General features: G+C 42.7%; 2 protein-coding genes across 2 annotated transcripts in view; one reads left to right on the forward strand and one right to left on the reverse strand.

Annotated features, from left to right (window-relative positions):
- The window catches only part of LOC125046015 (lambda-crystallin-like), a 23,050-nt gene that overhangs the window by 4,056 nt on the left and 4,670 nt on the right, over positions 1-14,324 (forward strand). The window contains exons 6-7 of the mRNA XM_047643605.1: positions 597-754; positions 1,148-1,290. Coding sequence (XP_047499561.1) covers positions 597-754; positions 1,148-1,290 — 301 coding nt within the window. The remainder of the gene's footprint in view (positions 1-596; positions 755-1,147; positions 1,291-14,324) is intronic.
- LOC125046016 (arylalkylamine N-acetyltransferase-like 2) lies at positions 4,016-8,355 on the reverse strand. The gene is made up of 4 exons (XM_047643606.1): positions 8,214-8,355; positions 7,517-7,714; positions 4,555-4,704; positions 4,016-4,322 (listed from the first exon to the last, which is right to left on the reverse strand). The coding sequence occupies exons 1-4, from the start codon at positions 8,313-8,315 to the stop codon at positions 4,092-4,094; spliced, it is 681 nt and encodes a 226-aa protein (XP_047499562.1). The 5' UTR covers positions 8,316-8,355; the 3' UTR covers positions 4,016-4,091.

Here is a 14,324-nt window from a genome sequence, read left to right on the forward strand (position 1 = left end):
TGGTTACAAGTAACACATAATGTAATGTCTGCTAATATTTCTGGAATTGTCTGGCAAATTTCCTTTACCTATAATATCACCACTTTACCCCCACTCCCCTTGGAGGCCTTCCTCTCCCTGAGCTAAAATATAAATTTTTTGTGCTATTTACAACAAGATATTTATGCAAAAGTTCATTATGTGACAACTAGCATCTACCGAAGATTTTGTATAGCCATTGCCCCAGACCACAATAAGCACTGTATATCCATTGCCCTAGACTACAACAAGTGCTGTGTATCCGTTGCCCTAGACTACAACAAGCGAGTTATAGCCGTTGCCCCAAACTACACCAAGCACTGTATAGCTGTTGCCTCAGGTTACAACAAGTGCTTTTTGTTCCCCCTATTGACATAGTAATATGAAATGAAAAAAGTTTCCTATTTTAGAAGCCTTGTTGGAGTGAGTTTGTGGTGCTTGTGATGCTCTCTTTAGGTAGAATAGAAAGATATGAAATAAAGAAAACATAGAAATAGCAGAGGGGAGAAAGAAAAATCTAATAACAGAGGCAGGTTAATTGTTCAAATATTTCTCCTGTGGCATGATGCATTTTTCAGGTGAATCCCCCTTACTATGTGCCCATGGTTGAAGTTGTTCCTGCTCCCTGGACATCAAAGGAGGTGGTTACTCGAACGACTGCCTTAATGAAAGAGATTGGACAGTCACCCGTCACTTTTACCAGGGAGCTGCCAGGATTTGGACTCAATCGAATCCAGTAAGTTTTTTTTTTTCTTCCCCCCTTTTTCTTGCCTTTGGATTTAGTGCCTGAATCTATTATTTATTAAAATCTTTTTTCTTTCTCTTCTTCCTTACAATTAACTTTTTTATTGAAAAGATGCATTAAGATTCATTCTGGATGAGGTTTGCTCAATTGTCATTTTTGTAATTTTCTTCCTTTAAAAAGATGTTGAGAAGTTTTCGTATGTGAATTATCTAGGCTTCATTTTTTGTGTTGTCAGCTCAATTTTTGACATTTATTATTTACTTTTTCACTTGCTAAATCTTTAAACCTTACATATTAATGTCTGTATTTCAGTTTTATTCTATTTATTTCCTTAACATATATGAATATAGTACCAGACTTATCCGCCTCCCTTTCTCATCCTAGATATGCCATCTTGAATGAATGTAACAACCTTGTACAAAGTGGTGTGTTGAGTGCAGAAGATGTGGATATCATCATAAAAGATGGACTTGGATACCGCTATGCATGGATGGGGGCTTTGGAAACTGCTCATCTTAATGCCCAAGGTAAGGCCATTGGTTCTTCTTGCATTCTTATTATTGCTTGTGGATTAGTGTATGGGTATGGAGGATCCCAACTAAAGTTTTCTGCTCTATCTAGCATTCTTATGCATACAGATAGGTTTCATATGTATATTACTGATTTTCATTATTACATGCATTTCAAAGAGATGCAGACAAGTTGTCATATTTATTAAAGTAAGCACAAATAAATCAACTACTGATGCAGTGGAAAGGGAATGAGATCACCTTTGAAGTAGTTCTGTGCAGGATTATTAAGAACAGTGATGTTCTGTGGATAATAATAGGTTGTAAAGACTGGTACACATCAGAAGACTATATTTATTTTTGCTACAACATAGCTTAATGTACATTAAAAAACATATTTCCACCAATTGATAATTTTACAATGCAATGCTACATTGATTTTGAATTATTTACTGTGGCAGTTTATAGAGTAAGCATTCAGAATACTCACATAGATTTATCCGTAATATCACATCAAAACAAACTTATAATTTAAGGTGAAGTTGCCCTAGAAGGTCTACCAGTGATAAATCCATAATAACAATTGTATCTCCAGTTATACTGGGGAAATGAAATACTTCCATTGATTTATTTCTGGTAGCTACTTTAGTATGATTGCACTTTTACTCACACAACATGTATTTAGACCTGTATATGTGTATATTTATTAATTTATATGCAAATAATGCAGCACACATTCTTTTGGTAATACATAGCACAGAAAAAGAACCAAGCAGATACTATACCCTATGAATTTTTCATTCCCATTTTTTTTTTTTTCTGTTGACCACGTACAGAATCAAATAAATATGATTTGTCTAAGGGTTAGACCAATCTTACTAATAATTTTGGCACTTTTCCTTTATATTCACAGTTGCTGTTAACTTGAACTTGTTGATTAAAACTAAATACCAATTGTAAAATATAAAGCCATGATGATGCATATTAAGATATAATAATATACTGTTTAGAGCTCCTCTTAATATCAGCTACCCTTGAATTATTTCTATTCACGAGGTCACTGCATCACCTCGTTCAGTTGTGGTCTTCCTAAAGATGTTTTTAACATCTCTCTTTCATTCATGTTCTCTTGTTCTCTATTTGTATTTTCTCATATTGTGTTGTACCTCTTTGTATCTCATCTTGAAAGGCTGACAACATGGAACACAAATTTTTAATGATGAAAGATGGTGCTCATCTCCTGAAGGAGGATTACAAACACATCTAAATGAAAATGATAATAGAAAACTACACACGTGCACACAGGAAAACTACAAAGGACATTGTTATGAATGTTCTGTGAAATATAACTATGTAAAAAGGAAATTTAAGAGTTAAGAAACAAGGTATTGATACTGGGCTTTTGGTGGAGATTGAGGTCCTAAGGTTTGAAAATGGGATATATATATATATATATATATATATATATATATATATATATATAAATATATATATATATAAATATATATATATAAATATATATAAATATATATATATATATATATATATATATATATATATATATATATATATATATATATGTAGACACACACACACACACATATACATACATATATATAGACACACAAACACACACACACACACACACACACACACACACACACACACACACACACACACACACACACACACACACACACACACACACACACACACACACACACACACACACATATATATATATAGGCTCACACACACACACACATATACATATATATATAGATATAGATATAGATATAGATATAGATATAGATATAGATATAGATATACATATACATATCCACACACACTGTGTGTGTGTGTGTGTGTGTGTGTGTGTGTGTGTGTGTGTGTGTGTGTGTGTGTGTGTGTGTGTGTGTGTGTGTGTGTGTGTGTGTGTATGTATGTATGTATGTATGTATGTATGTATGTATGTATGTATATATGTATATATGTATATATGTATATATGTATATATGTATATATGTATATATGTATATATGTATATATGTATATATGTATATATATATGCCAAGTATTACAAAATCAGATGAAAAACATTTTTTGGGGGAGGGACTAAAATATTTTCAAAATCTGAAACGTCATGTTCTGAGAGGTTTGTGCAAACGTTTTAATTGCATAATTCATCATGCAGAGGGACTCATTTGGCAAAGAAGAGTTATTATTTTTATATTTTGTGGCAATTTCCAGAAAAAAAAAAAATTTCAACTCAACCCTATCCTTATCCCCAGTATGTTGGCAGTACATTAGTAAGGTGTGATGATCCATTCAGAATGGCCACAGCCCAGGATGTATTAAATATTTTCTAGCCTGAAGCAGTTGCATTTATTTTATCATATCTGACGCTGGAATAGATCAGGAATTGTATCTGGAGCAGTTTCAAAAGTTTATTCTAGTATAGATAGACTTTCTCACTGATTTTGATATGTTTTATTAATATATAGAGAGAAATATTCCTCTGATACGCTCTACGTCATCTACATCTTATAAAAAAATAAAAAAATTCAAGATCTCCGTCAGCATTTAAGTGAGCACAATCAAACCTTTCGATTTTTTAGATCGATACTCTTAATGCAATAGCTGATGAATATATATATATATATATATATATATATATATATATATATATATATATATATATATATCTGCCAGGTTATAAACCATAACTTCAGCTTACGTTAAATGTTGTCCCGGAGGCAACACCTACACCGGAAGGGACTCGACTCTCCCCCGGCATGGAAGACATCGGAGCAGGAACTCTACTGCTCTTGGTTCTCTTCATCGAGGAGACGGGCCATCACCTTGGCGGAGGGAGTGCCCAGCATACGGTCCATGTCAAAGACACGGTCGCCTGCGATCTCGAAGGTGCCGTAATCCATGGTATAGAGGTCTTCGTAGCCAAGGCGGTAGAGTAGTCGTTGTGAAGGTACTGCCGTGGCCTGCGCCGTGGCCAGCTGGCATCCGAGTTTCTTGCCGCGCGTCTCGCTCTCCTGTTTGGGGGGGATTTTGGGAAACGGTTGTGTGTGAGAGGAGAGGAGACTGATTTTTTTTCTGAAGATGGAGAAATAGATATAAGCAGCCGTTGATGTATAACTTCAGATTTGTTTTTGAGATTTGAGAAACCACTAACCACCAGCAAAGCGAACCAGTTTTGAATAGGCGAACGTGAACCAGAAATCCACAGTGGATCATATTCATAGGGAAATAGTATCGGTATTTTACCTGCACAAGCCTCCTGCCCACACCTCGGCCACTGAACTCTTCAGACACAGTGATCATGGCCAGCTCCAAGATCCTGTCCACATTTTCGTAGCGAGAAAAGAAGTCGACAGCAGCTTCCAAGACGGATAGGACAGTGTGCAGTGTCCTCACCTGAAGAGGAAAAAATGTGATTGCGTTATTGTTTTTTTTTAATTTTTATTTATTTTTTATAAGATTTTAATGTTGGGTTATGTGCCACATTATTTGAGGGTTTTTATCCAAAGGTTTTCTCAGACCTAACTGCCCGAAAATGCGTATATTAAATGTTTTGTTGATTTAAATTTTCATCTTTGACGCAATCATCGATATGTTCACGTTAATATGCTAATGAGATAAGAGTGAATTAAGGCAAACATATCGATGCTTACGTTGTAGATGAAAGTCTTAATTAACAAGACATTTAATTAAGGCATTTTCGGGTAAGTGGTCAGAGAATACCTTTAGGCACGCATACCCCCATTTCATCTGTTCTCCGTGCCTTCTCACCGCGGCCTTTCTCTTTTCCCTTCTGTGTCAGTCTCTCTCTTCCTCCTCTCCTTCCCCCTTTACCCTTTCATTTTTCGTCGCCTCTCTCGCATTTGTGCTTCTGGTTTGCCCTTTATCCTCTAAAACTTTTGCCCCGCTTAATATCGCACCCTTCTTATACGAACTGCCCTTCAAAAAGTCGAGGGAAGAGAGAAGAAAGACAACGCACAGTCGACGCCAGTATCTATGGACTGCCTCCGCTTTCGTGTCAGTGTAAAAATGTGTAAAAATCTTGTCTGCTACATATTACCAAACGCGTCAGTTCCGATTTTTTTTATTTTTTTTTTTTTTTTTTTTTTATTGATCCTATTTATATAAATAAAAGATTTATGCGGGCGCAAGGGAGATTTTCAAACGGTTGCAAACCACAGATCACAACTGTTTGACCTTGCTCCGTGTTTTTCCTCTATTACAAGAAATTATTCTGCTTCTCGTCCTTTAGACAGCGAATTATTTTGTCAGCGTATTGATATTCCAAGGCATTAAACGAACAAATGTCCGCATAACATATCTATAATATTGCTGGAAGATTTCTACACTGATCTTTTGATAACAAACGCAACTCACATTTTCTCGTGAAGATAATGTTCCGAACGCGCATGGGCACAAGGAACGAAACTTAGCTGTCTGTGATGTAGTGTAAGGGAAAGAAATAGAAAAGATAACTAAAGCAGGGAATCCAGGTTTGTGCTCTGCTGTCCTCCTAGCAGTGGTGCCACTCATCACGCTCGGTCCAGGGCAACGACATGAGTACAACGCTCATTTTAGTTCCCTTCGTGAGCATAGTCGATGATTATCTTTTGAATTGGCAAATCTCTGGAGACCAAGGCAGGGAAGGAAGTTGGATGTAAACTGGGCAGGATAGAGGGATATTTTAAATACAGGTCCCATTCACCATTCAAGGAATCACCCAATGTGATACATTAGGAGGAAGGTCCCCAGTCCACCATCTTTAGAAAAGAAGGAAAAAAAAACAAAAAAACACTTACAATTTTGTATAGCAGAAGAATTTTGGCGAACAATAAGAAACAGCATCGCCACCGACAAACAGACCCGTACTTCGCAGTCCAAATAATTCTAAACTTGACTTAATCTTCCTTTATGTGAACATCTGTAATGAACTACCGTCGTCTGTTTAAAAAGAGATACCCATGGATACTTCAGTGACTCCCAAAAAATCTCTGAACACTTTAAATGACTGGTATTATGCTATGCCTATGTCTCGCTGAAGAAGTTTATCACAGAGGATATCACAACCGAATTAATGGAGAATTGGGAGTGTGGTAGGAACCGTGGATGCGGAATAAACGGGCTTTGTTTCGTGGCAGATTCTGCGTGGTAAAAGCATTTTGATTCCTCGCATCGAAGTTGGTTCCTAACTTCGCAGATAAATATTGATCCATGAGTTGAGAGAAATGTTTTATTTTGTTGACTTTGATTGCGGTGTAGAACTTTCACTTTTATTTTTCTGTGAGATGTAAGATACACAGAACAAATTACCATTATATATAAAGAATAGTAAAAAAGTCCAACTGCAGTCGGCAGTTTCCGTATGTATTCCAGTACCAGGTACTGTTACAGGACAGAGAAAAAAGGCCGTTCAAAAAATCATATGTAAGAAAATAATTGACAAATGTACAGCTAGGAAATAAATAACAAAATCATTTTTCAGTTTATCTTTTGTCCCGTGGACAGTTGCCGGTTAGGGTTTTCTGATTTTCCCACATTTATGATTGCTTGGAACCACACCAGTTGGCTGCACAAAAAGCGAATTTTTGAAACCAAACTTCAGAGCTCGTTTCATCTAATCATCTAATCTCGTTACCATACGAGATAATGGGATCTGGAGGTTTAAACTACACCGCCGTCGTATTCCGATCCGGATATCATACTTTGGATGATGGGCTTGGCTGGTCGATTAACTTTTTAGGAAGACGATTTTGTGCAAAAACTGAATAAGCGTTGCAAGTTCGTTTTCTGTTCTGAGACGTAACTTGCCGATAGAAAGTTATAAGAAGGATTTACTGCCTTTTCCTCTTCGGAGAAATCTCTGGAAATAGATTAGCATCAGGATCTTCATTTACATGTTCCCTCTCCTCCTTCAGGTATTTTCTTTTTCTTCCCTTTCCTCTCACGCTTTCACCTCATCTTCCTTCTTCATCTTCATCCTCTACCTTCTCCCTCCTCCTCCTCTTCTCCGTATTCCCTTCCCGCTTCCCATCTCCATCTCCCTCCCTCCTATCCCCTCCCATCCCATCCGTGTTCCCCCGTCTTTCCCTCCCTGCCCCTCCCTCTCTCCTCCCCTCCCCCTCCTTCCCCCTCTCCCCATCCCGTCCTTCCCCCTCCCTCCTCATCCCCATCCCCTCCCACTCTCCCCTCTCCCCCCCCCCCCCCTCACCTTGGTCTTGGGACTCTTGAGCGCCTCCTCGAAGGTGTTGGACTGGTCCCTGGTGAGCACGGTGGCCAGGATCGTGCCGGCGACCCTCCCCGTGTGTGGGTCGCGCGCCACCACCGACGCTCCGCTCCGCACCCAGTCCCGCACCGACTCGTGGATCCACTCCTTGTTGTCCTCGTAGGTCATGTGGAGGCCCGTGCTCTGGCGGATGGGTGGAAGGGTGGATGAGAGGGCAGGGGAGGGGAGGGGAGGGGAGGGGATATGGGTGGGTGGGTGAGGAGTGGATGGGTGGTGGGGGAAAGGGTTAAGGATGGATGGGAATGCGTAGGACGAGGGAGAGATGGTTGATAGGGGATAGAGCATAGGGTAGGTGAAAGGATATCGAAAGGATGGTTAAGAACATGAAAAGGGATAGATGTTGAAGCGAAGGAGTAGAGAAATAGGGAAGGAATAGGATGTAGAGATGGAGCAAAAAAAAAAAAAAAAAAATGGGGGGGGGGGGGGGGAGTAACAAGACCATCGAAATTTAACATCTGATTTTTGGTCATAATTTATCTTTTGACTCATTAATCACATTTTTTTTCCTGCAAAGTATTTTTTAAAATTGTATAATCAATTTTTTTTTTCATGCAAAATCATTATAAAACAATTTATCACATTTTTTTCGTTCAAAGTCAAACCCAAATCCGAAACGTCTCACCAGCGGTTCTCTCGGGTAGAAGTGGTCCGCCATGAAGGACACGACCTCCTCCACGTCGCCCTCCTGAAGGTCCGCGAACGCCAGGCTGTCTGCGTCGCCCATCTCGCCTGGAGGAGGAGGGAGAGGGAGAGGGAGAGAAGGGAGAGGGAGTTAATGCAGTGTGTGTTGTGTTTGGTTTGATTTTCTTTTTTTATTTCTTTTCTTTTTTTTCGTTGCCTTATTCTGTGTTTCTCACTGTCTCTTTCTGTGTTTGTCACTCTCTCTTTCTGTGTTTCTCACATTCTCTTTCTGTGTTTCTCACTTTCTCTTTCTATGTTTCTCACTCTCTCTTTTTCTGCCCCCCCCCCTCTCTCTCTCTCTCTCTCTCTCTCTCTCTCTCTCTCTCTCTCTCTCTCTCTCTCTCTCTCTCTCTCTCTCTCTCTCTCTCTCTCTCTCTCTCTCTCTCTCTCTCACTCCCTCTCTTTCTCTTTCTTTCCCCTTTTCTCTTTCTCTCCCTCCCTCCCTCTCTCCCTCCCTCTTTCCCTCCCTCCCTCCCTCCCTCCCTCCCTCCCTCTTTCCCTCCCTCCCTCCCTCCCTCCCTCCCTCCCTCCCTCCCTCCCTCCCTCTCCCTCCCTCTCCCTCCCTCTCACATATATTGAATATAATCTTAAAATTTGAGAATGGCGATGTGTCACGCCCTTCAATTAGCAGGGGCGACCAATAGGGGCGGCGTGCACATGTCATCACTGACCCACATCACTCATGACCCCTAACCGTCACCGCGACCCGTACAAGCACTCTACTTCGAGTCACGGTCTCGCTCGGACGTGGCCTCCTCCCGGGGGCCACTCTCCAGGGCCCCCCACCTTACCGGGCCAACTACTTCTGCATTTTAACCTTCGTCCCCGCTACGCTATCATCAGCATTCATCATCAATTAACACTGCAAGCAGACCGTGAGTTTAAGTCAACCAAACCCCTGACAAATTAGTGGTCAGCAGTGGTATCAAGAACCTGACGCATGGTTAAAAATAAACTAAAGAAAAAGAAGACGAAAAAGAGAGAAAGAGAGAGGGAAAAAAACGCCGGTCTGGTTAGGTCATGGAAATCCATTAATGGCGTCAAAGGCAGCAATTTCAAGCCAGCGGAGGAAAGACGCGCCCATTTCCAATAACGACCATTCCTGCCGGATAGTTGAAGAGTTTCCCGCGCTCTCTCAGGCATTCGGACGCGGCGGGGTTGCCAGCTGCTGTGAGAAATGGAGGTGCTAGTCACACGTATTTGATTAAAAGGTTTTCACACACACACACACACACACACACACACACACACACACACACACACACACACACACACACACACACACACACACACACACACACACACACACACACACACACACACACACACATACACACACACACACACACACACACACGAATCTATGGCAAGAAGACGAGCATAATAAAGGGTAAAGTGAGATGTTCACGCTAAGAGGTCATGAAGAGGCCATGAGAGAGTGTGGAAAGTGCATGGCCGCCGGTGGAGAATGAGGTTTTTCTCATGAACAGCCTGTATGTCAAGATTTTATATGCTCTCTCCCTCTTTCTCTCCCCTCCTCGCTCTCTCTCTCTCTCTCTCTCTCTCTCTCTCTCTCTCTCTCTCTCTCTCTCTCTCTCTCTCTCTCTCTCTCTCTCTCTCTCTCTCTCTCTCTCTCTCTCTCGCTCGCTCTCTCTCTCTCGCTCTCTCGCTCTCTCGCTCTCTCGCTCTCTCTCTCTCTCTCTCTCTCTCTCTCTCTCTCTCTCTCTCTCTCTCTCTCTCTCTCTCTCTCTCTCTCTCTCTCTCTCTCCCCCTCTCTCCATCTCTCTCTATCTCTCTCTCTTTTTCTCTTTCTCTTTCTCTCTTTCTCTTTCTCTCCCTTTTTCCCTTTCTCTTTCTCCCTTTCTCTCTCTGTTTAAATATCAAAGGCACCCCGAAATAGATGGAGGTTGCGGAATGTCCCTCCTCTGGCCTTGGTTTATTGAGTGGTCGCATAGAGGCTGGAGACGTTCGTCTTTTTTACGAGGGGGGTTGCAGGGTAGTGGACCCCGTGGAGGATGCCAGGCGCGAAGGGGAAGCCTGAAGGATGACCCCCCGGAGGCAGAGGTGGCGACCCACGGACGAGTGGGTGTGGGACTCGAGGTTTAAGGAGCACGACCGCGCGCTTCGCCTGGCCCGAGCAGCAGCGGCGATTTCACGGGCACGTCACTCGGGGTATGGTGGGCCGTTGGAGGGCGTGACCTTCGGGGGGTGTTGGCATGTCTCAGACCGGTCTCGCTCTCTCGCTCTCTATCGCTCTCTCGCTCTCTCTCGCTCTCTCTCGCTCTCTCTCGCTCTCTCTCGCTCTCTCTCGCTCTCTCTCGCTCTCTCTCGCTCTCTCTCGCTCTCTCTCGCTCTCTCTCTCTCTCTCTCTCTCTCTCTCTCTCTCTCTCTCTCTCTCTCTCTCTCTCTCTCTCTCTCTCTCTCTCTCTCTCTCTTTCTCTCTCTCTCTTTCTCTCTCTCGCTTTCTCTCTCTCTCTCTCTCTCTCTCTCTCTCTCTCTCTCTCTCTCTCTCTCTCTCTCTCTCTCTCTCTCTCTCTCTCTCTCTCTCTCTCTCCCTCTCCCTCTCCCTCTCTCTCCCTCTCCCTCTCCCTCTCTCTCCCACTCTTAATTTCCTTTCATTTCCTTTCATATGTTTCGAGATGGAAAGTATCCTCTACGGACTTGATATCCAAACATCGTTTACGACTAAGAGCTGAAACATCTATCCTTTTCTTCCTCTGGTTTATCTTTGCCTTCCGTAATCTTTCTCTCTCTCTTTTCCCCTCTTTCCCCTTCCTTCTTTCATATTCACCAGCTTTCATTTACCTCTCTTGCACTCTCTCTCTCTCAAAAAAAAAAAAAAAGATAAAAAAAATAATAAAGAGCAAAAATACACTTCAAAGACTCGCGAAAATATATATGCAAAATATTACTTCCCCGTCAGTGTCTTGAAAGCAATGTTGACACAAGGGAAGGGGAGGGGGAGGGAGGAGGGAGGGGTCTTTTGTTCTCAAGCGGGAGAGGGGGAGGGGGAGGGTGCAAAAAAAGGAAGGAAAGACGGATGAAGTGAACAAAGTTTTTTTTTTTTATTCTTAAAGATTTTTTTTTGTTTTGTTTTCTCTCTCTCCCTCCCTTCCTCCCTCCCCCCTCCCTTCCTACCTCCCTCCTTCCCTCCCTCCCTCCCTCCCTCCCTCCCTCCCTCCCTTTCCCCCCTTCCTCCCTCCCTCCCTCCCTCCCTCCCTTTCCCCCCTTCCTCCCTTCCTCCCTCCCTCCCTCCCTCCCTTTCCCCCCTTCCTCCCTTCCTCCCTCCCTCCCTTCCTCCCTCCCTCCCTTTCCCCCCTTCCTCCCTCCCTCCCTCCCTCCCTCCCTCCCTTCCTCCCTCCCTTTCCCCCCTTCCTCCCTCTCCCTCTCCCTCTCTCTCTCTCTCTCTCTCTCTCTCTCTCTCTCTCTCTCTCTCTCTCTCTGTCTCTCTCTCTCCCCCTCCCTCCCTCCCTCCCTTCCTTCCTCCCTCCCTCCCTCCCTCCCTCCCTCCCTTCCTCCCTCCCTCTCCCCCTCCCCTCCCGATCCCCTCCCCTCCCCTCCCCCTCCACCCCTCTCTCCTTATCCTGAAGGCTGTAAAAAAACAATGTAAATAGGAGGTAATCGGGAGAGTGGAAAAAGATGCAAGTAAGAAAGGGAATAAAAAAATAGGAAGGGAACAGACAGACAGACAGACATATAAAGAGACATAGGAAGATTGAAAGAGGGAGGGAGGGAGAGAGAGAGAATGGATGATGAGGAACAGCAATAAAAGAGAAAGAGAGGGAGAACAAGAGGGTCGGATGCTCATGTGGCAGTGTTGATTGAAAATATATTTTTTTTCTTCTCTCTTTCTCTTTCTCTCTCTCTCTCTCTCTCTTTCTCTTTCTCTTTCTCTTTCTCTTTCTCTTTCTCTTTCTCTTTCTCTTTCTCTTTCTCTTTCTCTCTCTCTCTCTCTCTCTCTCTCTCTCTCTCTCTCTCTCTCTCTCTCTCTCTCTCTCTCTCTCTCTCTCTCTCTCTCTCTCTCTCTTTCTCTCTCTCTCTCTCTCTCTCTCTCTCTCTCTCTCTCTCTCTCTCTCTCTCTCTCTCTCTCTCTCTCTCTCTCTCTTTCTCTCTCTCTTTCTCTCTCTCTTTCTCTCACTCTCACTCTCACTCTCTTCCTCACTCTCTCCCTCACTCTCTCCCTCTCCTTCCTTGTCCTCTCTTTTTCCCCTTTCCTTTTCCCCCTCCTTTGCCAACCCCCACCCTTCTCTCCGTCGTCATATTCCGGTAAAAAGTTAGCTGATTGCCCAGGAAACCTCACTCAGCCAATGCACCCTTACTTCATTTTCCCCGTGTCCCCGTCTCTCATTAGAACTTCTCTTGTCCACGTTTTTTTTTTTTCTTCTTTGATTTCTCTCTCTCTCTCCTCCTCTTCTTTCTCTCCTCTCCCTCTCCCTCTCCCTCTCCCTCTCCCTCTCCCAATCCCTCCCTCCCTACTTCCATCTCCCTTTCCCCCTCTTGGACCTCTTCATCTCCCTCTCCCTTTTTCTCTTTCTCTTCCCCTTTTTTCAACCTTCCTTCTCTATTCCCCCCCCCCCCCCCTCTGCCTTGACAGAGAATGCGGGGAGAAACGGGTTACCGGAGAACTGTTCATTGTAAAGAGGTTGTCAAGGGTACAGGCAATTTCCCTGTTAGAAGTATCTTTTTTTTGTTGTTGTTGATTTCACGGCTCTTCGTTTGTGTATGTTCATTAATTTTTATTTATTTGTTTATTTGTTTATTTTCGTGTTTTTTATTTTTTTATTTATTTTTTTTTCCTTTTATTTCTACTTAATTAGGGAATTTTGCGGTTTGTCGTTCTTTATTTTTGTGATGTTTCTCTCCATGCAATGTTTTTATTGTTACTGTATTCATGATATCGGTATTATTATTGCTATTGCCATTATTGATGTTGTTATTGCTGCCGTTTCCCGTTATCGCGGTTATTCCACCATCATTATGCTTATTATGATAAATGTTTATGCTATTACATTATATTTTATCATCGCTTCATTCATCATTATCTTTACCATCAGCGTTATCACTACCATCAAATTCGTGAGAATAGAATGATAAACATCACTATAATAATTTCCATCGTCACTGAATCATTATCATTACCATTCACGACAAAACGCATGTCTGTTAAATCTCGTTCATAGCTCGGTAGTTGAAAGTGTATGTGAAATGCCCGTAGAGTATGTAGCATTATCCTCACGTCTTCGGCAACTCGTAGTCGAGTTAGATGGTGGGAAGCATGCAAGCGTGGGGGGGGGGGGGGGTGATTAATGTTAAGTGATTAAAGTAGTGTGTCGAAATATACGTGCGCTTTGTGCGTGCGCGTGCGTGTTTGTGTGTTTATGTATGTATATGTGTGTGTGTGTGTGTGTGTGTGTGTGTGTGTGTGTGTGTGTGTGTGTGTGTGTGTGTGTGTGTGTGTGAGTATGTGTGTGTGTGTGTGTGTGTGTTTATGATTTAAAAAAAAAACGATGTGTGGTTATTTGTATGTTTATATATGTGTATGTGTATGTTTATGATATACGAGAACGTCTGTACATATGTGAGGTGAGATCCCCCCCTCCCCCCCTTTCTTGAGAGGAAAAGCCCGTGGTCTCGTGTGAGTCTTTAAACTGACGCAAACTTCTTTCAAGAGGTCGCGATGGGGGGGGGAGGGGGGGGCTGGAGAGAGGGAGGAAAGAAAATAGGGAGAGGAGAGAGGGGGAGTAAACACCGAGTTTGAGGAATGGGTGAATAGAGATAAAGAAACGTTTGGGAGACAAAGAGAGGTGAGAGGGTGAGTATAGAAGAAGTTGAAAAAAAAAAGCAAAATGGAAATAACATATAGGGAAGAAAGAAAGGAAGAGAAGAGAGATAGATAGAGAGAAAGGGAGGGGGGGTTGGGGGGGGGAGATGAGCGGGGATATAGACTCGCTGTGAGAATCAATACATATCCGACTTCCTGTACCCTCCTACCCCCTACCCTACTTGCCCTACCCACAGGCTCCCCCCCCCCTTCCCCTCTCCTCCCTCTCGC

The sequence above is a fragment of the Penaeus chinensis genome, chromosome 38 (genome assembly GCF_019202785.1).
Source record: "Penaeus chinensis breed Huanghai No. 1 chromosome 38, ASM1920278v2, whole genome shotgun sequence".
NCBI lineage: Eukaryota > Metazoa > Arthropoda > Malacostraca > Decapoda > Penaeidae > Penaeus > Penaeus chinensis.